Source organism: Pholcus phalangioides, unplaced genomic scaffold, assembly GCF_987345545.1.
Source record: "Pholcus phalangioides strain wild (caught in Gottingen) unplaced genomic scaffold, Ppha-v1.0 ptg000024l_1, whole genome shotgun sequence".
In the NCBI taxonomy this organism is placed as follows: Eukaryota; Metazoa; Arthropoda; class Arachnida; order Araneae; family Pholcidae; genus Pholcus; species Pholcus phalangioides.
The window spans coordinates 18,970,718-18,990,524 of record NW_028301616.1 but is presented as its reverse complement, the minus strand read 5'-3'; the positions used below and the strand labels follow the sequence as shown (position 1 = coordinate 18,990,524).

Below are 19,807 nucleotides of genomic sequence, written 5' to 3'. Positions count from 1 at the left end.
CCATCACATTTGTTTTATAAATAACGGGAAATGTTGAAACATTTTAACATTTTTATTTCATAGCATTGAACTGTTATTTTTTAATTAATTAATATATATATATATAAATCATGTAAAACGTAACATTATTCGAGAAGAGGTTTCTTTTCGCAAATCATGTCGGGTTCATTGTCCTCCGCCGAGGGTGAATTGAATGCCATCGTGAAAGAGGTATGTTGGAAATTAAGTTACTTGAAAACACTGTCATTAACCTGGTGTGGATCTAGGGTGAAGTGTTGGGAGGGGCGATTTATTGTTTAACTTCGTTGAATCGTCCCGTATTTTGCGGGACATGAATTTTCCCCTTATTTTGTATTGGGAGGGACGATTGTCCCATCGCCTTCCCCATCTGGATCCACGCATGAGCCCAGGCAGACATATTCAGCTGGGAATAAAGCCTAAGCAGATATTTTTAGCTGCAAATGGAGCTAAATCAGCTATATATAAAGCCGAGGCGATATCTCCACCTACAACTAAAATGAAGAGGACATCTTCAGCAATGAATGGAGCAGATGCACATATCTTCAGCAATGAATGGAGCAGATGCACACATCTTCAGCAATGAATGGAGCAGAGGCACACATCTTCCGCTGTGAGTGAAGGGGAGGCAGACACCATCAGCTACGAATAAAGCTGAAGCGGATATCTCCAGCTTCAAATGGAGCAGAGGCAAACGTATTCTGCTCCGAATTGAGTGGAGGTTGACTTTATCAGCTGTGGATGAAGCCGAACGTCTTTAGCTGGGAATAAAGGCAATGCAGACACCATCAGCTGTGATTGGAGGAAGACACAATTAGGTTTGTTGAACTGTTCCATATTTTATGAGACAAGTCAATTTTCCCCTCATTTTTTGGCTCTAGGAAAAGGACAATCCCCCCCCCCCCCCCCGTGGGATGTTCATACTTTCCATCTTGAATTTCTTTTCATTATTATTTTTTAATATTCTTTTCACTTGATATTAGGTTATGTATGATTCTCTGAATTAGGTATGTGAGTTACTAAGATGATACTTCTTCAGCCAGGTAGGGCCTCAGATTGGGTGGCCAGGTGAGGTACCTGTGAAACACATGGGCAGTGATATGGGAAGGGGGGTGGTGTTACCCTTGGGCAACAATAACAGCCGACTAATTCAATGTATATGCATATATATATGATTTTACATCATCATCGTCATGGCTCTGTCCCCCGGCCTTTAAATCGATCTCCGCCTCTGCTGCAAAACAGACAAATTCAGGAATTTATTATTAAAAGCTGAGACATAAGACATGTAATCCATCATTAAAATCTGGAACAAAACCGAGCATTTTCACACCCTCATTTGGTGGGCATTACAGTGTAAAATTGAAAACTTGGTGTCATACAAAAATATTATCATGCTACTTCTACACAGATGCATCAAAACAAGCAAAACATTAGGATTAGGCTATAATTTTCAGAAGTCCTGTATATATATTGGATTGAAGAGCATACCTCCATGTATGAAGGGGGGTAGGTGCATTGATACCCATAAATATTACTGGGGGGGGGGGGAACTCAAGTAATCAATGGTACTCGATATAACGATAGATCCCACTTTTAGATCATTAGATGTTGTAGTATTAATATCATGTTGAAGGTTTGCCATGACGTGGTTGACTTGTCTTACAGATGTGGCAAGAGCCACACTATGGTTTTAAAAAGAAAGAAAAGTGATTCCAACTGCAATTCTTACTTTTGAACTACAGAATTCCACCACAGTTATTTGACCGCAGGACGAAAGTGACCATCCTGAATGTCTGCGAGTACAAAACCTGAAGGAACCTGATGAATGAGGCACAAAATGGCACTGACTCGCAGAATAGTAAACCAGCCCGCACCTTGTTCGTAGCCTTATCGACATCCATAACCCAGCCAAGGAATGGGTGTGTTCATGTTTTACTCTTTCTGCAAAGAGATTTTTTCAAATGGGAGATCAACTAGCATTCAGGTAGGTGACATCCCTTTAGAACTGAGATAGGTCTTCAACCTTTTTCCAATCGCAAGCACTGCCTGTACCCATCACTTCTGAGTTCTCTTACAGTAAGTTTGACATATGAATGCATGAGATCAGGATGATTTCAATCCTTTAATGCAATTTGTGCAAGGTGTTTAATTGGAACAGTTGATCAAGTGCTCACGAGCACAAAATAATACACGCATATCGAACACTCTGGGTACTTCAGGGAGCACCGTGGTGCTCGCAAGCAATGGAGTGAGGATGCTGCTCTAGAACCACTAGTTTGACTCTTCAATCTCTACTTGCTGATTTTGAAAGTTTTTCTATTGTTTTTCCCTCAGTATTTAGAGTACTTGAAGTTGGATGACACTCTCCAAGCTTTCGAAGAAGAATGTCGTAAGAAAGGAAGGCCCGTTCAAGATCATGCCGGGGAAAACAGGAGGGATGCTAAGATCTTGAAAATTCAAGTTTGTTATTATTTCTTTTTTTCCATATTAATCTTGACAATCAGAATTGGAGGAACTTCTCTTGATTATAATGCATAAGAATCTGTATATAATTCTTGAGAAATGGGAATTATCTTTTTTTCTTTCTTTCACAGAGAGAAATGTTAGCTTATTTTGACATTGGTCATCGAATAGAGTTTTTCACGTCTTGGGATGCTCACATAAATTCAGATTTACCCGATAGTGACCAGTCCTGTCAGAAATTGGAGTTCATCCTTCAGGTGCATTTTGCTGTGTTTCCGCTGAGGAAAACTGATCACTGGGTAAATATAGTCAGCTTATCATCAATAAATTTTTTCAAGTACAGTAAATTAATGATCACTCCTCTTTTATGGCCAAATAATAATTTCCTTTGTGTAATAAAAGTATTCATTTCAAACCCCTAATTAACTGTCACCCCCCCCCCCCATATACAGACATTTTTTGTTTTTTTCTTGGCCTGTCTGCAAAAGAGGGTTTTACTATATATAATACAGTAGACACCACTCAATGTTATCTCAGGATTTCTGATAGCAATAACCAACTGATGATTACAAAGTTTCTGTGTTTTCCCGAAAATAAGACCCAGTCTTACATTAATTTTCGATTCAAAAAATACATTAGGGCACATTTTTGGGGTAAGATTTGTTTTAGGAGCATCCTGAAAAATCACAATAAGGTTTATTTTTGGTAGAATAACTATATTTTTGAAGAGTTTTTTTTTTTTTTTTTTTTTTTTTTGTTTGATGGTTACACAAAAATATTGACAAAAATTGTGACTTCTTAAAACATTTCTTTTGGGTGTCGGTGTTTAAAGTAAACAGGAAGTTTTTTATTTATCATTAGAAACGCTGTGAGTAGAAATTTTCTTTGTTTTCTTTGATAAAAGTCAGTCTCACATTTATCTGTTTACTAGGCATTCGCCTTTTGTCCAAGCAGGCTTACTTGGGTGTTTACAAAAATTTAATTTTTGTTTATAGTTTAACTTATTTCAAGTATAAATTTCAATGATATCATTCATTTATATTTTATCTGATAATAAATAGTAGTAAAACATCATTTTATATAGTTCAATACATCCTTCATGTGTTGCACCGACATGCTATTACATCTGATTGACGATTTTAGCCAGGGCATATTTTTTGGGTAGGGCTTATATTAGGAGCATCTCGAAAAATCATGCTAGGACTTATTTTTTGGGTAGGTGTTATTTTCGGAGAAACATGGTATATTTGGGGAAAAAAAATCCTGATTGTAAGTACCATGACCATATGTCCCGTGTAGTCAAATGAAACATACGGAAGCGGAATATCTCTGTTTGTCTTTCTAACATGACAGAATTAAAAATGTTCAATTTTTCTAAAATAGGATTTTTTCCCCATTAACACAAATACAAGGCCACAACAGGCAACATTCCCAACGAGGTGGCTGAGAAAAAGATGTCCATAACAAATATGGATGTCATATGTTTCTAAAATTCCACAACCCCTAATTAAAAGTGCAATTATAAAAACTAAAAACTATACAGGATAAAATATAATACAATGTGCTAAAATCTTTTTTTTTCATTCAGAAATTATGAGGAGAGTGAATACAGCTGTCTAATGTGTAATACTTTTTATAATGTACTTACGTTCTATAAATTCCCTTGTGAAAGTCTTCCGGCCAAATAACTGAATGTGGTCAGTTGAAAAAACAAAACTGACCATCAGCTGATGAAAGGGAATTTTTTTTACCTTACACATGCCTTCACTATAGGAAAGAAATTACAGAAGCACTACACGTACATAGATCGTAGTGACTAATACGGTCCAGTTAGGTTATTGTGAACCTGAATATGAAAATTTTTGTGAATAAGAAGCCTTTTGACCTCCTATATAATCTTGCTGGTTGATAACGTTAACTTATAAGACTCAAAAATGAGTCTGATTCAACCTTAGCTTCAAAATATGCAAAAAGGAAAAAAAAACTTTTGACAAAAAAATTGAGAACATAAACCGAAGTCCTAATAACTGTAAACAAATTTTTTCCCATGTTATGGTATTGGTGTATTCTGTACTTTGCGAAAAGTAATAACAAAACCCAAATTATAACATCCATGATTCTAATAAGCACCATCTACTGTAACAGTTACCAGACATCCATATTGGGAAGTAATTTCCTTTCTACACTGTGAATTTATTTTAAAAAGTGGGCGCGGTAGCCCAGGTCGATAAGATACTCGCCTAAAGTACCAAAGGCTGTTTAGAGGTGTCGTGAGTTTGATACCCGGTTCGTCCTTGTCAGAAAACATTCCTGACATAGGGGTACAACAAAAATGGTGACATGACCCCAAAAAAATTTCTACTGCAGGGAGTCCCCTATCAAGGTGTTAGCGTACCAACCTCTTGATGAGTATAAAAACAAGCCTGCCATTTGGCATTGGCAATAAATTGCAGGTCCCGGTTTAATTAGCCCTCGTGTGCAGAAAACAACCAAGGTAAGACGAAAATGATCAAATAAAAAAAAGTGAAATGTCTATATTTGTTAGAACAACACGTACATCTATTTCAAATGGGACACAGATCTGCAGTAGAAATTTAAATTGTTTCCATAGTTTTCTGCATAGTCTGTGCAGTGTATAATCCGCTGAGTAAATTTTGCTTCTTTTAGGAATAATGTCGTGGCACAGTTTATAGCAGCATGTAATCCCCCATGTGAAATTTTCCTCCAAGAGCAATGAACTCTTGGTGAGCGTGGCCCTAATGTATTTATGTTGTCGGAGTTACCCTCTTTCATGTTACTCGTGCTGCCATCTCCCTTCCATATTTTGAAGGGGAAGTGACAAATACTTGAATTTGGTCATATCATCCCTGTGTAACTGGCTGATTTTGTTTCAGGATCAGGAAGAAGTAGAAGAAGCCATGCTCTACTTTCGTTACTATTTGGAGACCAAAGGTTCATATCTAAGCAGTTGTCCAGAGCTTCTGCCCTTTTTTGGGTTGCCATATGTGAAATGTCCATCCACACATCCTTCGTTTGGCGAAGTTTTCAAGGTATTACGTTTGTTATACTTCCTTGTGTTGGCCTGGTTGGTAAGCCTGGTTGTGTGTAGAATTTTACATAACTTATAAAGCTCGTTATTACTTTGGTTTTTGGTGAATGAGCCACTGTACAAGCTGCCTCTAGAAAAATAACCGCATAAGCAGAAAAAGTTTTTACGTGAACACTTGGCGTTCTTTATACTGCACATAATTTTGTTAAAGAAGATAGAAGTAATACATTAGTTCATTTTAGCATGCCTAACTTGGGCTTATTTTCCCCCTGTTATCCAACCAATACTTATGTTACATTTATATTTGTAATGTTCTGTTTATATACTTTGGCCAATCTTTTTCATATGCACTAAACATGACCTTGTTTCCATTCAGGCAGGGCGATTGTTGCTATTATGGCAATGACTTGTACCAGACAGGTAGCCTTCTTTCAGACCCAAAAACACTACTACTAACCATACATGCACCTGTAAACATTCCTCTGGGGGATTTCTAAGGAATTGATTCATGAAGCAATGTGTTGTGTGTTTGTATAGTCCTAATTTATTTGTATTGTCAGAATTGTGCATGTTTCGTGTTATAATTTTGCTGCCATCCATCTTCAACACTAGCAGTGAAAATGGCAAATGCCTGAATATTCATGTTATGTGAGTATTGTGTTCAAGGTCTGCTTGCTCTCTGCAGAAACACCCTAAAGCAATGCTCAAAAATAAGGAAACTGTGACATTATCCCCCCTCAAGAATTTCACTATTCTCTGCTATAAGATGTACTCTGAATTATATACTGCACATGAGAATCTGTATTTCAATAAGTTACCTTACTCTGTCGCTTGCACCTAATATATGAATTTCCGCTACATTCATGTATTAGGTGGTATGGTTTCAAAATTTTCTGTCACTTTTTCTTCTTCAGCCGTCTTGGGTTTTTGAATTGCGAAAGAAAGTTGAAGCATTTGTTTGGGATTATGTAAAGATGAAATGGAATCAGGATCCTTTCTTACCGCATCTAGTGGAACTCTATGTATCCTTGTGCAAAACTAATATCTCTGCATGACAGTTTCTTTGGTTGAATCATGATTTTTCTTGCTCAAACTTATTCAATTGGCTTAAATCATCTTTCTTTAACATATTTATTTTGAGCTGAAAATCAACTTGAACTTTACTCTAACATATTAATATTATATGAATTGTCTATGGAAAATGCTTTACAATTATGCTTAAAGCTTTGATTTAAAATTTCTTTAGCAAAATTTCTACTTTTGTGGTTGTGTGTGAAAACTATTTTTTCTTATTATGCTCTATATTTTAAATTCCTTGACCAATTTAGAATAAAAATGATTTGAATTTGAGAGGTATGTATCTTCTCGTAATTCGAGTAAGGAAACATTTTTACGCACAATTATTATTATTTCGTGCATAATTTTCTTTGCATAATTATTATTATTCAATTTTTACTGATGGCTGGGCGCAGCTCAAGACAAAATTTTCCTCCATGTGAGACATTGTTTCATCAACCCTCTGGTGTATAAGCAGCAACAGTGAAAACTTGCAGCTGTGTTCCCAGCTAGATGAAATGCGTAGAAAATAACAGTTATCTCTACGAATAATTGAATCCAATCCATTCATTATTTGACTTTTACAGACAAAAAAATTTCTAAATTTTTCTGAAATTATTTTTGTTTTAATTACACCTGATTTGACTGCACTTTTATTGTGAAGATCTGTGCGGTCGCAATGGGTCGTACAACCTTAATCAAAATGAGGCTTTATTTTTCCATCAGATTTATTGAAAGTAGCAATGTTTAGCATTATAAAGTTGTGTTTGAAAAATCACTGAAGGATTAATTAGATTAAGAATCACTGAAGGATAGTTAAAGAATTTATTTGAAAAAATTGCTTAATCAGTGATTTTTTGAACCTATTGGACTTGCCTCCTCTTCTCAAGGGTTTGTTAAAACATTTTTTTTTTCATGTGTGAAGACCCAAAAAAAGATTATTGAAACCGAATATGAGAAAAACCTGATTTAAAAAAAAAAAAGGTTCAAGAAACGGGGGCATGCAAGATTACTGGAAGAGGAAGGGTTGCAAGCAAACCTTCGATGGGGAAAGGTTTGATATAAACAATTGGTTTGCAGATACTGAAATATTAAGAAACACTGGTTTAATCAATGAATTCTAGTACAGAAGTGATTTAAGCTTCTAAATTTTCTCTGTTGTCTCTTTTAGAATGTTAACTTCAATTTTTTTTATTTGATTTTCAAAAATCTATTAGATATTTGTATTTTCTGTAAATTTGATATGACTTTTTTACTCATTTTGCAGAAGTTCGGAATGAGCTAAAGCAAATGGAAGCCAGATTGGAATCATCTGAAAGATGTTATATTTCTCAGACAAAGAAAATGGATAAGCTTCAGGTAATTTTTTAGCCAGGGTGAGCAATGAAGCATTGCATGACAACATCTCTGTTTCTAAATAATTTTCACAGCAAATTTCTGTGTGTTATTCTTGGTATCATAGTCTGCCACTGCCTGCTGGGAATGTTGTGTGGCAACTCTTCCCTGCTGCAGAATGATGTAGAAAAGTAAAAGAACTGTCTCAAAGCTTTCTACAGTGTTAACTCTGAACTGTTCAAAAATTGTTGTATACACATATTTGAAATGTTCAATAACAATGTAAAATATTTTATCTCCCCCCCCCCCCATTATCACATGTCATAGTCCCCTGCATTAGCGAGCATGACAGGAAATTTGAATCACAGATTCTGAAAAATTCTTGAATGCGTTAATTATAAAAATCCATTGAATTGGCTGAATGCATGCTGTAATCCTTATTAAACCTCACTTTTCCCAGTTTACTGGGAACGTACTTGGAACGTACTTACTAACCTCAATATTAAAGAATCTGGTGTCCCTCAAGTTTATGGGCATGCCGGCTAATATGGTAAATCCATTTTAAGGTATTGATTATATATTTTCCTACTAGTTTTGTTAACTTACATCAATTTTATCGCAGGAGGAATGCCAGCAATTGATGTCAGTAGCTTCACTTCTAGTGACTGCCTTAGAATCAGCTGTAAAAGGAAACATTGTAAGTTCATGAAGACATTGATTGTGTGTCTGTTATATACCTTTTGTATAATATAATAATTTTGTTTTTATCCCAAAAAAATCTGGAGCATGAAGTATTTTACATTAAAATGGAGAAAAAATGCTTTACATAATTTATCTTACCAAATCGACAAAAGTTTTGATGTTCTTCCTTTTCTTCTTTTCTTTCACAAGAGTCTTTAAACATACCTCCCCTCTAACTTTGCCGTCTTTAGCCATTAACCAGTCAGCTGTACAATTAATTTATTCTTTTTTTGCTTTTTTTCCCTTTTTAAAAGTTTGAAGCTAATAAAATGAATTTTCCTGATTAAAATTTTTATGAATACATTTAAACTGACTTCCTCATGTTCTTAACTGTTTTTTTAAATCATCAAAAACAAAAAAATTATTATAATTGAAATAATTACTAATTAGTTTTCAAAAATTAAAATAATAGGATTAAACATCGGCGCTATGGCACATTTCATCGTAGCCATAACCACCTGACCGGTTAAAGAGTTAATTACTTAAATTAGACTTAAATTAAATTTTAAGACTTAATTTAAATTACTTAAATTAAATTTTTTGAGATTCACCATTCATTCTTATGAATACTTGAGAGTAGATTTTTCTGGTTTTTATACCGATTTGAACTTTTGAAAAGAAAAAGTCAGTTGTCTCCTCTGGGAATCGAACCTGGGTCTTGCATACCTTGCAAGTGTGCTAACTAGAGTATCCCTTAGCTGTGCGCAACAGTTGCGGTTGCATCGGGCCCCTCACTTACAGTAATAAAAGTGAAAAAAATGTATACATTTCTTTCTTTGGAATATATTCAAAAGATTTTTTCCTCTCATCCATTCTGAATTTCCATAAATTCTGGGATTTTTCTCTCTCATTTATTCTAAATTTCCATTGGTGAATAGATATTTTTCAGCGTTTCTGTATATTCTGTGATAACGTGTGAACTTTGGAGGCCGATTTCCCTCCTCCTACAGTACAAAAAATCAGGACTAAGGATCCCAGAAGTTTTTTCACACTGTTCCCAGTGTCTGACAATAGGCTCTGGTGCTCACCTATACACCTCCTCCTAACCAGATCATGACCCGCCGCTCTGTCTCAATAAAGAGATTTTTGCATGTTGTTGAAGAACTGGGCCATGTTGAGGTGTTGTGCATGTAGGTGTTGTGAAACTACCATGAAGCTTGTTTCTGTGTAATGATTTTTACAGTGCTACCATCTGTCATCAATTCTTCAAACTATGAGTGAAGTGTAATGATTGATGAAGGCATCATTGTAAGTCTTTTGCTCTTTGTGGCGAGACTTTTTAATGGGGAGATTGGCGCACATTCGCACCTCAAATTTTGGAACCATAAAAAACCGACTTCGGCCGTTTAGCCAGCCAAATCTATACACCAGAGACACAATTTTTCCTTCCATATAGCACGCATTGCTAGCTTGATGCGCTGGGTAGTGACATTGTGGCTTCCCTTAACCACAGAAATTCTGCCACAGATGGCAACAGTATAGAGAATTCATGATGTTTTGTTGACCAGATTCCCAGAGGAGACAACTGACTTTTCTTTCCAAAGGCTGGAATCGTCATAACAACCAGGAAAATCTGTTCTCAAGTATATTTCCAGCCGACAAAACATCATCATAGTAATTCTCTATGCTTATAAGTAGTTTCAAATAATTCATTTTTTTTTTAGATTGACTTGGATTGTGTCCTTTTGTCCTGTACAGAACGTTTTCCAGATGTCTTCAAGCTCAAGAATAATGGCAAAATTTATAGCAATAAGGTTGAGAATGACATTAAGAAGCTCGATCAGAATGCTAAAGCTTCATCAATAGTCTCCAGTCCATTCAAGTACATATTTTATTTTTCAAAGTCTATACTTTCCCAGTCAAATTTTCTTAAAAATGTAAATACGATAACATACTTTTAATTCCTCATCTTCTCTCAATATTTGTCACAAATTCTATTATATTCAGATAAAATTGTTTGATTTTGGTGATGTGTGTGAGATTTGAGTAAACACTTTTTTTTAAAATAAACAGTCACACCTCTGTTTGAAAGAAACCTCTATGTATGATACAGATGCCGAGATCCATGCCCCTTTACATATTTACATGAGTTCATTTACCTCTGAATAAAGAACACCTCTATTTCAGAGATGAAAATTTTGTTGCCATGGATGTCCCCAGGGCTGTCTTAAAAGCATCGTGGACCCCTGGGCCAAGTAATTTTTCTGAGGCCCTTCCTGGAAAATATGCAATCTCACTCTCGGAAATTTCAACCAGATCTCATTTTTGTAAGGCCCAGTGTCATGCCTGGTTGGGCCCATGCATTAAGACGGCACTGGGTGTCTCTTATTGAGGAGTTGCTCTGTATATCTTTCATATGGATTATGCCTCTGATATATTACAGCTGTTACTAACTAATGTTGTAGGAAAATCCCACCAACTCTAGAGTTTGATCTTGATTTCAACAAAATAAAAGTCAGCTTGCGTAATTGTGAAGAAAAACATCAGTTGTTGCTGCTACAAGCACTTAGATGGGTGAGTGAAATTGGTTGAATGTCTTACCTTTTGCAGTATTGTTTTTCTATTTTTACTGTCTTTAGCAGCTTAGTTTTGTTGGTAGAGTGCATCATCTTCATTTAATGTTGATTTGTTTTCTTTGTAGAGGTTGACAAGAAATGATTCCCTTGAGGCAAGGAAAGAAGCTTTGCTAGCTTTCATTCAGAATGACATCCTGGACCTATTTAGTGATTCGGGTCAAGTAAGCATTACTTTTCGTACTTGTATGAATGCACCGTCGTACTGTTTTAGAACTCAAAACCAACTGAAACTCAAAATCAAGATATTGAATAGAAATTTGAATAAAGTAATTGCATTATTATTCTCAATCAGTGTTTGCCATCGCACATCAAAATTCGATTTTACTCCTCAAAATTTCATAGAAGTGAACATACTCCTTCAAAATGTTTTTCATTTTTTTATAGTTATTTCTCTGTTTTCCATCAAAAAATATATACCCCTCTTTTCACTAAACTACTCCTTAAAATTTGGGAGTGAAGTGGAATTACTCTTCAAATTTAATTTTTTTATATAATACTGTGCTCTCAGCGCACTTCCAGCTTGACATGCATGAACATTTTTAGATGTGTTTTTGGAAGTATCCTCAAAATGAAAAATCACAGCTCTTCGTCAAAACAGAACTTAATGACCTTGTGGAAAAAAGTAAAAGAAAATATGCTTTACATAATTATATTGTGGGAAATATTTTATCAATTGGTATTGGCCATCAAAAATCTCTGAATTCGCCGTATAAAGTTGGAATTTTTAAACAACTTGAAGTCGCAAGTCTCAGGAAAATGCAGACATTTGGGGGGGGGGGGAGAGAAAAAACATCAGCTTTATTCAAACTACACTATAATAAGCTTTTATCCTTCAAGCACTACCTTGATAAATATAGGACATGGCAAGGCGTGTGAAAGTTCAAGAAACTCTGGAAAACACTACACTATGAAGTTTGGATACCCTGGTGTAGATGTTAGTGTATTATAGAAAAAGTTTTATTTATGTGCATGTTGGAATGACATAAATTTTTCTTCTTTTTCACAGAAAGTGTTCAATCTTTTAAAATCAAAGAATATGGTTCTGCGTCAAAGTATGACAAGGTTTCTCAATGCATTTGCATCATTCAGCAAAGGTAATGTGATTTCTCAGTTCTATTGTGTAAAAATTTTTTCAATTCGCAATGAAAACAAATGTGTATTTCCTCATAGTGTAGAATTCAATAATTGTTTCAATGTTTGTAATACATAAAATTGTTTTGAGAAAATTTTCTTTTTCTACATTGAGGTTTGCAATAGTTTTGCTCATGTATTTCTCAAAATGGTTCATCTAAAAAAAGACCAACTAGGGCTTGAACTTTTTTCTTTTCCCCCCATAATTTATTTTGCAGTTTTGTATTTTTTACTGATTTTCTTGGAAAAATTTTGCCCAAAACCTCTATATTTGGAATAAGAAAATTAAATTTATTGCACAATATCCATTTTGCAGTGGTGGTGGTGGAAAATTTTTAAAAATTCACAAAAGGATCTCAATGTAAATTGCCCCTCCAATTAGAGGACTTTAAAATTCAGAAAATGGGTAATAATATCTTCACTTACAGCTTCTTGGTTGCAAATTTGGGCAATGTATACACTTTAGGAACCAGCAAAAAGTCTCAAAAACTGAAATCTTTGTTTACATGTTGGAATGTGAAAAGAAATGGGTGCATTTGATATTCTGTTTTCAACTAATGCCCTTCTCTTTTATCCTCAAACTACTCCCATCACATTTAGATGATGAGCGGAGGAGGCTACTGAATCACTTATTCATCATTTCATTTACAATATTGGGGGCAAATACAGTAGTTGAAATATAACTTTCTATATGGCAAGTGTTCCTCTTGCCCATAAAGAAAGGTACATCTCCAACTATTGTATTTACACAGTTTAAGGGTTAAGCATTCACCATGTTTCCTCTACCTATATAGTGTTATAAACTTTACAAACAACTTTTTCTGATTATTTTTAATCTAGGAAAATGAGGCGCTGGAGGGGGATTGTTTTTATTAAGTTATAAGTAGAATTTTTTTTTTTTCGTCCTGTCCCTGAAAAACAGGAAGCGCCTTGGGAACTTCAAGGCGTGAATGCGAGCCGATCTCCCCGTTAAAAAGTCTCGCCACAGAGAGCAACAGGCCTACAACGTTACAAATATTCAATCATTACACTTCACTCACAATTTGAAGTATAGATGGCAGCACTGAAATATCAGGCTACACGCTCAGACTGTTAGGTGCACTCGCTTTGTTCCAGACTCTGTCACGAAGCTGGGCTGGAAGAGATCTCGGCACCGAGATAAGTCCGGTGGCAGAGACCCTGGCGTTCATTCTTTCATTGTCCCTGAAAAACTTTATATGTAATTTTTTTTTTCCTATTTCCTATTCCCTATTCCTTTTTTTCCTATTCCATAATTATTTATTTAGATGTTATAACGATCTCCTCTAATTATTTATTTCAAAATTTACACTTTTTTCCCTGTGCTTTTTTTTTGTATCAAAGGCAGAGAGTATTTGTCGCGGAATTTGGATGTACTGCAAGTCCTTGTCGATAATTTGTTCTGTGCCGATGAAACTGATGTGGTAATCCGAGATATGTCCCTTGGAACATTACAGAAACTGAGTACCAGGTATCATTAGTACTTAAATTACAAAGTTTTTTTTCATGAAATAAATAAAATAAAGGCTTTTTAAATTAAAGGTTGAGAAAAACAAAGTCATTTCACTTCTAAACTGATTTTTTTACGTTATTTCAGTTGGGGGAGGGTGGCGGGTAAATTCAACCTTGAAATTCAAACATTATCAAAAACCTGTTTTTGCATGTATGCTTTTTCAATTACTCTAAATGGGTTTTCAAGCTGGAAGATTCAAAAAAAGTTTCTATTATCACTGTTATTGTTTAGAAATCTGGCAATATCTTTTATCATAATTCTTGATCATTCTTTCATAAAGCTTTATTTCTACCTTGTTTTCAGGAGTGAAGGACAAAACTTTATGATCGAGCAAGCTTCAATGATGGAATGGTTGAGTGAGTTTCTGTACCAACAAAATGAGTTAACTGACTATGCTTTGGAGTATTCTACAGCCTTGCTTATGAATTTGTGCCTTTGCGCTAGTGGTAAGTGTTTCTATGTTGTTGGTTTTTATTTTTATGTGTGAAAAATTGTATTTTGTTTTTTATGGGTGAATGATTAAAAAAGGTACAGTAAAATAATTATTATTAATAATAATAAGAAAGGTTACCGTATAGATTAATTTTAACAAACATGCAAAGAATTATCTTACAATATTTGGGCTTGTTGTCTACAACAACTATTATACAAATTTGTGTTGTGTGTGTGGTTTTTATATTTTTTCTAGAAATTGGATATTCTATTCATTATCTGCAGTTTTCTATAATATTGGTATTTTATTATTCAAAATAAGATATTGTATACCACTAATGTGATCACATCTAATCGGGAGTCGGGTGTCTGATAATGATAGTTGAAACATATCAGGGAGCAAATATGATGTCCTTACTCCCCGTTTAGTACAACAGAACTACTTCTTTTCCTTCACACATTACTGGTCGCAAAATATTCAACCAGACAGTTTTCTTTTTTCTTTTTGTTCTAAAACAATATTTTTCTCTTTAAGATAAAATCCTGCAGTTTTAACCCTCGAGCTACGTGCTGTTTGTGGAATTTTTTTTTGTATAAAATTGTTGGGTAATTTTTATCCGCTATGTATAGGAGCCTATAGAACACGATAATGGCATGCTCTGCGAAATTTCATAAAATACATGAAACACAATATTTGCATTGTCATGGCTAAAGGCCTGTAATATTAATTAATATCATTATTATTCAGCTGTTGTAAGAAATTAGAATGGAACTGTTTGATGTGTACTACAAATTATGATAATTTTTCAATTTAAAGTATGTTCCATAAATCCCTTGAAGAAGTCTCCCAGCCAAATAGCTGTGAATCTAGCAAATTCGGAAAAACAGAATAAGGGGGGGGGGGATATGTTTTTTTTAATCAAAATTCTGATAGCTATAAACATATTTTTCCCTATGTACATTGTATATTATCCTATTTATCCATTCAGTACTATATTCGAAAGTGATAACAATGCTCGAACTATAACATTACCCTTGATTCCAACAAATGGCATCTTTTGTATTTCATGTGTAACAGAAATGCTGTTGCCAAACATTTATTTCAGTCTTAAATGTTGTCTCAATTTTGGTTTTATGGTATTATATATTTTTTTATGCGATCATTAGATATATTTAATTGATACATTTAAAAATATATATATGGATACAAATTTTGAATTATTATATCCCTTGGATTTGCAGGTAGAAAAAGATGTGAAGTCATAAAAGAAAAGCTTTTAAAAGTTTTGAGCAAGTTGTTACAACTTGAACAGACAAATGTGAGTCTAAAATGTTTTATCAATTATTATTATTTTTTGTATATAAAGTGGATTCCACTTACAATGGTTCTCAACAAACAGTCATGAGAAAACAAAAGCAAGGAAACTGAACGGGAAATCTTAATGAGTATTATAGCAAAAGTTGAGACTACAAAAAAGAGTCATACCAATAGGGAATGTTGTAAGAGGGATCCACTGTACAACTGAAACTTCTATATATATATCTCTTGTGGCTTAAGCGAGAGTTCAAGGGAATAGACAGGGCCCGGGACTATGATACCAGAAATAAAAATATAACCTACCAATTCGAAACAGAATCTCTATCCTTGCGGGACTTTTTTTGCATTTCCTGCTTGTTCCCTGCGGATGGACCCACATCCTGGTTTGGGCCCCCCCCCCCAGACGAATCTTTGGTGGACCCCCAAGTCAGATTTTTCATGGAAGGGCCCCTTTTACAGTCAATTTATAGTGTGAAAAAAATTTGATAATGGTAGTCTTCACCCCTGTCAATCCCACCCTTGTATATGGGGAATGCCCCTCCCTCACAACTTATCGCAATAATTCCTAACAAAATAAATTTTTCAATTTTTTTCACTCTTTCATCTCAGATTTGGCGCCCTTTGCAACTTTTATGGGTCACATGACCTAAGAGATGCCCCTGTACTCTATCACAACTCGCAATTGTGCATTTATATTCCCCCCACCCAGTATTTTTTTTTTTTCCAGAATGGTCAAATGAAGGCTATGGAAAAATTCAGCTTCTCACTTGTCCAGTCCCTGGACCACCAGAAGCACCTTTGAAATAAATTTCTTAATGAAAAGCAACCTAGTTGGTTGCATAAAGGATAAGTGGAAGTGATGATGGCTTACCAATAAGTGCTATTTTGAGAATTAAGTTATCTGGCATTATTAAGAACGATAAAATCATTCTGGACTGAAAAGTATAAAAATCTGCTTTAAAAGCAGGATGTATGGTAACTAACAACATTTTGAATGCTAAACAATGGTGTGCTACTTTCTTCTGAAAAAAAAATCAAGTTCATCTCAAGGTCCCCTAGACAGGAACCCTGTCAGCCAGGCTTTGCACCTGGCCAGCAGGCAAGCTCGTATAGGCCTATATAATGATACTCAAGGGAGAAGGAGAAACTCATTGGTATGAAGAATTTATCGTTATAAAGATAGAATATATTAACACTATGCAAAGTGTATTGGTTACAGAGAGTGATATCATTATGTACGCAATTATTCTTATACAGAGTATCGTTATATAGGATTTTCACTGTACATACATTAAAAGTTTATAACATTTCACTGGTGTGAATTCGTCTAAGTTCCAATAGTATCGACTGTGGTGGGAAAATGTGGAAAGTAATGATTCCATGAAAAAATGTTGCACATCCACGCGTAATATCAATGTGAGGAGAAAATCCTTATGTGCAACAAATCAGATATGCAAAATAACTACATTTTTTTAAAACAGTTCAGCATCATGGTGATTAACTTTTTTTCTCTGTTTTTTTCCCCCTCTCTCTCAAGGTTATTGGTTATGTAAATGGTGCCCTTTACAGTGTTCTCTCTGTGCCTTCTGTAAAAGAATACGCGATTCAGCAGGTGAGGTTGAATTTATAACATTTCTCAAGTATTTGAGAACTTCATTTTTTGAAGCTGTACTTTCTTTTTGGCCAAAAGTAAAAAAAAAGTTGTGAAAATATTTCTTTTTTTTTTTAATATACGTATAGAGCTTAGAAGAGACGTTAATGTCTGTGATGAATAAAACAGAACCAGACATAAAACGGCAACTTGAATGTATTCAAGAATTACTTCACACTAGTGGTAAGCTGGACTTTTCTTTCATTTTAAATTGGATTAAAATTTCCTTTTCTTTGCAATACCCCCCCCCCCCCCAACTCTTGCTCTCTTGCATATTTTTATAAAATTTCCTCTTATCCTGGTTTTAAGGTGGTGAGAGTGAGTCAGCCAGCTCTGGCGATGATGATGTTGAAGGAGAAGTAAGTTGATGCTTTATGTAATTGAACATACTAGTCACTCCTCAACTTACAAAGGCCTTCTTTACCAAACACCTAGACATAAGTTAACTTAATCATAAATTAGAAATGCAATATAAAATACATCATGATCTAGCCTCTGGTGAATGAGGTTATTTTAAATGGTGTTCAGAAAACCATACTTATATTTAAGTGTTGTGGATTCAATGTTTCAATGTTGAATGATTCAATTCAGTAAAGCAATGGTTCTTGTGTTTCAACACGTACTATGTATTGATGGATAATGAAATGGTTTTTAGGAAAATAGGCAATGACCAATAACATTATACTGTTAATCACAACCTAGCATCATGCAGTGGAACTTCAGTTTATGAACATAGTTTGCTTCATGAGCTTGTGCTCATAATCCAAAACACTCGTATATTCAAACTTTCTCATCCTCATAGAAAATAATGGAAACTCAAGTGATTTGCCCCACAACAGTCTTTCCTTTGCCAGCCATGATCATTTTCAAAGATATGGTTTAGGTTGATCTATTTTAAATTATTGTATTTTTATTTAGTTTATATTGAAGGCTCAAGTATTTCTGAAATGATGTAGAAGAGTCAGAGTTATATGTGGGGGTGGGGAATGTTCTGGGGACTCTTACTCTTTCCCAAGCTGACCAAAAATTAGATGAAAAAATTGATATTTTCCGTAAAAAATTGAAATATAAAAAAAAAAACTATTATATATATGCTATATCAACCAATTTCAGTTAATTTAAATGCTTTTTTGAAGAATGGTAACTTAAAATTTCTCGGAAAGAAAATTTTTGTGCTTTCTCCAAAGGTCGATCCTGGGTATGCTTCTGAGAGGAGTTAGGATTTCACTTTGAAACTCCCCTCATTAATGGGTGGAGATACTTGGGGGGGGGGGGGGGACCGACCAGTATCAAAGGTAAAGTCGACTGATCTGATGTATTTGCATATATATATGGATTGACATTATCATCATCATACCCCCAGCAATCATTCCCCCTCCCCCAGACTTTCAAGTCTATCCCCGCCTTCCCCGCCTATGATTAACACCCAAAAGAGAAGGGTGAGACAGTCTTTAATATGCTTGTACTATAGATGACACTCTCATAATCAGTGACATCTTAACAAATGAGCCTAAATCAAACAAGGGCCCTTAAACTATTGAAGCATTTTATTAATATACACATGCATAAAATATATTTTTCGGCTTGGTTTTTCATTAAAATAATGAAAAAAATCTCCAAAAAATGCTTGAACATAGCCCCTTAACTCATTAAGATAGGCTTACCTGCAGTGGGATAAAGTGAACTGTTCAATTAAATCACATGTTGCTCCACAGACAGCAAGAATATTCAAAACCTCATATGAACTACAGCTCATCTAAAATCTTTGGTATACCTACTACTAGTATTGTGAGAAATATCTTGCTTGCCAAGTCAATTCTGTCAAAAATTCCAAAATCTTTGCTCATCTTTGTGAATTATTCGTAAACCAGGTTACTCGTAATCCAAAGTTTTACTGTACATATATTTTACATTTATTCCTTGAAACAATACAGCCACATATTTCTACAACCACCTTTCATGTGGCGTGATCATTATTACGTGCAACTGCTACATTTTTTTCAGAGAATTACAAATTGAGATGATGGCGAGCTATTTTTTGTTTCACCATTTTGCAGATCAATATTGTCGTTATATCTATCTTAAAAAATACTAAATAATGTTTCAGTGCTACCATTCGAACAAGACAACTGTTTTATCATTGACCATAAGATTAATTTTAACCATTTTCATCAAATGTTGCCAAGGACAATCTATGGTTCACCAAGACTGTCATAATGTTTTTGTTTGAAATTCATTCAAACTCAGGTACCTGTACATTAATTTAAGAAACATGTGAAAATGCTCATACACTTTGTTCTGTATGCATATGCAAAATATTCTTTTGTAAATTTTTCTTTAAGGGAGAAACTGATTTGGAGTCAGAACTAGATCTAAACGATCCTGTGGCAAGCTCTCCAAATGAAGCTTTTGGAGAATTTCTTCTTTGGAAAGAGTATTCAGTAGGTTAAAATATATATGTCTATTACTATTATTTATTATTGCTTTTGAATTAAGGTGTCAT

The 19,807-nt window shown here is 34.7% G+C and overlaps 1 protein-coding gene across 1 annotated transcript in view; it reads left to right on the top strand.

Moving 5' to 3' along the window:
- The first annotated feature begins 26 nt into the window (after positions 1–26).
- LOC149068903 (lisH domain-containing protein ARMC9-like) overlaps positions 27–19,807 on the top strand; it is a 32,853-nt gene continuing 13,072 nt past the window's right edge. Inside the window, exons 1-19 of the mRNA XM_089250813.1 lie at positions 27–210; positions 2,356–2,481; positions 2,616–2,783; positions 5,379–5,534; positions 6,448–6,555; positions 6,862–6,886; positions 7,857–7,948; positions 8,547–8,621; positions 10,330–10,487; positions 11,071–11,179; positions 11,307–11,402; positions 12,248–12,335; positions 13,735–13,861; positions 14,207–14,349; positions 15,578–15,654; positions 17,191–17,265; positions 17,394–17,487; positions 17,614–17,663; positions 19,647–19,745. Of these exons, the coding sequence (XP_089106939.1) occupies positions 157–210; positions 2,356–2,481; positions 2,616–2,783; positions 5,379–5,534; positions 6,448–6,555; positions 6,862–6,886; positions 7,857–7,948; positions 8,547–8,621; positions 10,330–10,487; positions 11,071–11,179; positions 11,307–11,402; positions 12,248–12,335; positions 13,735–13,861; positions 14,207–14,349; positions 15,578–15,654; positions 17,191–17,265; positions 17,394–17,487; positions 17,614–17,663; positions 19,647–19,745 (1,920 nt within the window). The 5' untranslated portion in view covers positions 27–156. The remainder of the gene's footprint in view (positions 211–2,355; positions 2,482–2,615; positions 2,784–5,378; positions 5,535–6,447; positions 6,556–6,861; positions 6,887–7,856; positions 7,949–8,546; positions 8,622–10,329; positions 10,488–11,070; positions 11,180–11,306; positions 11,403–12,247; positions 12,336–13,734; positions 13,862–14,206; positions 14,350–15,577; positions 15,655–17,190; positions 17,266–17,393; positions 17,488–17,613; positions 17,664–19,646; positions 19,746–19,807) is intronic.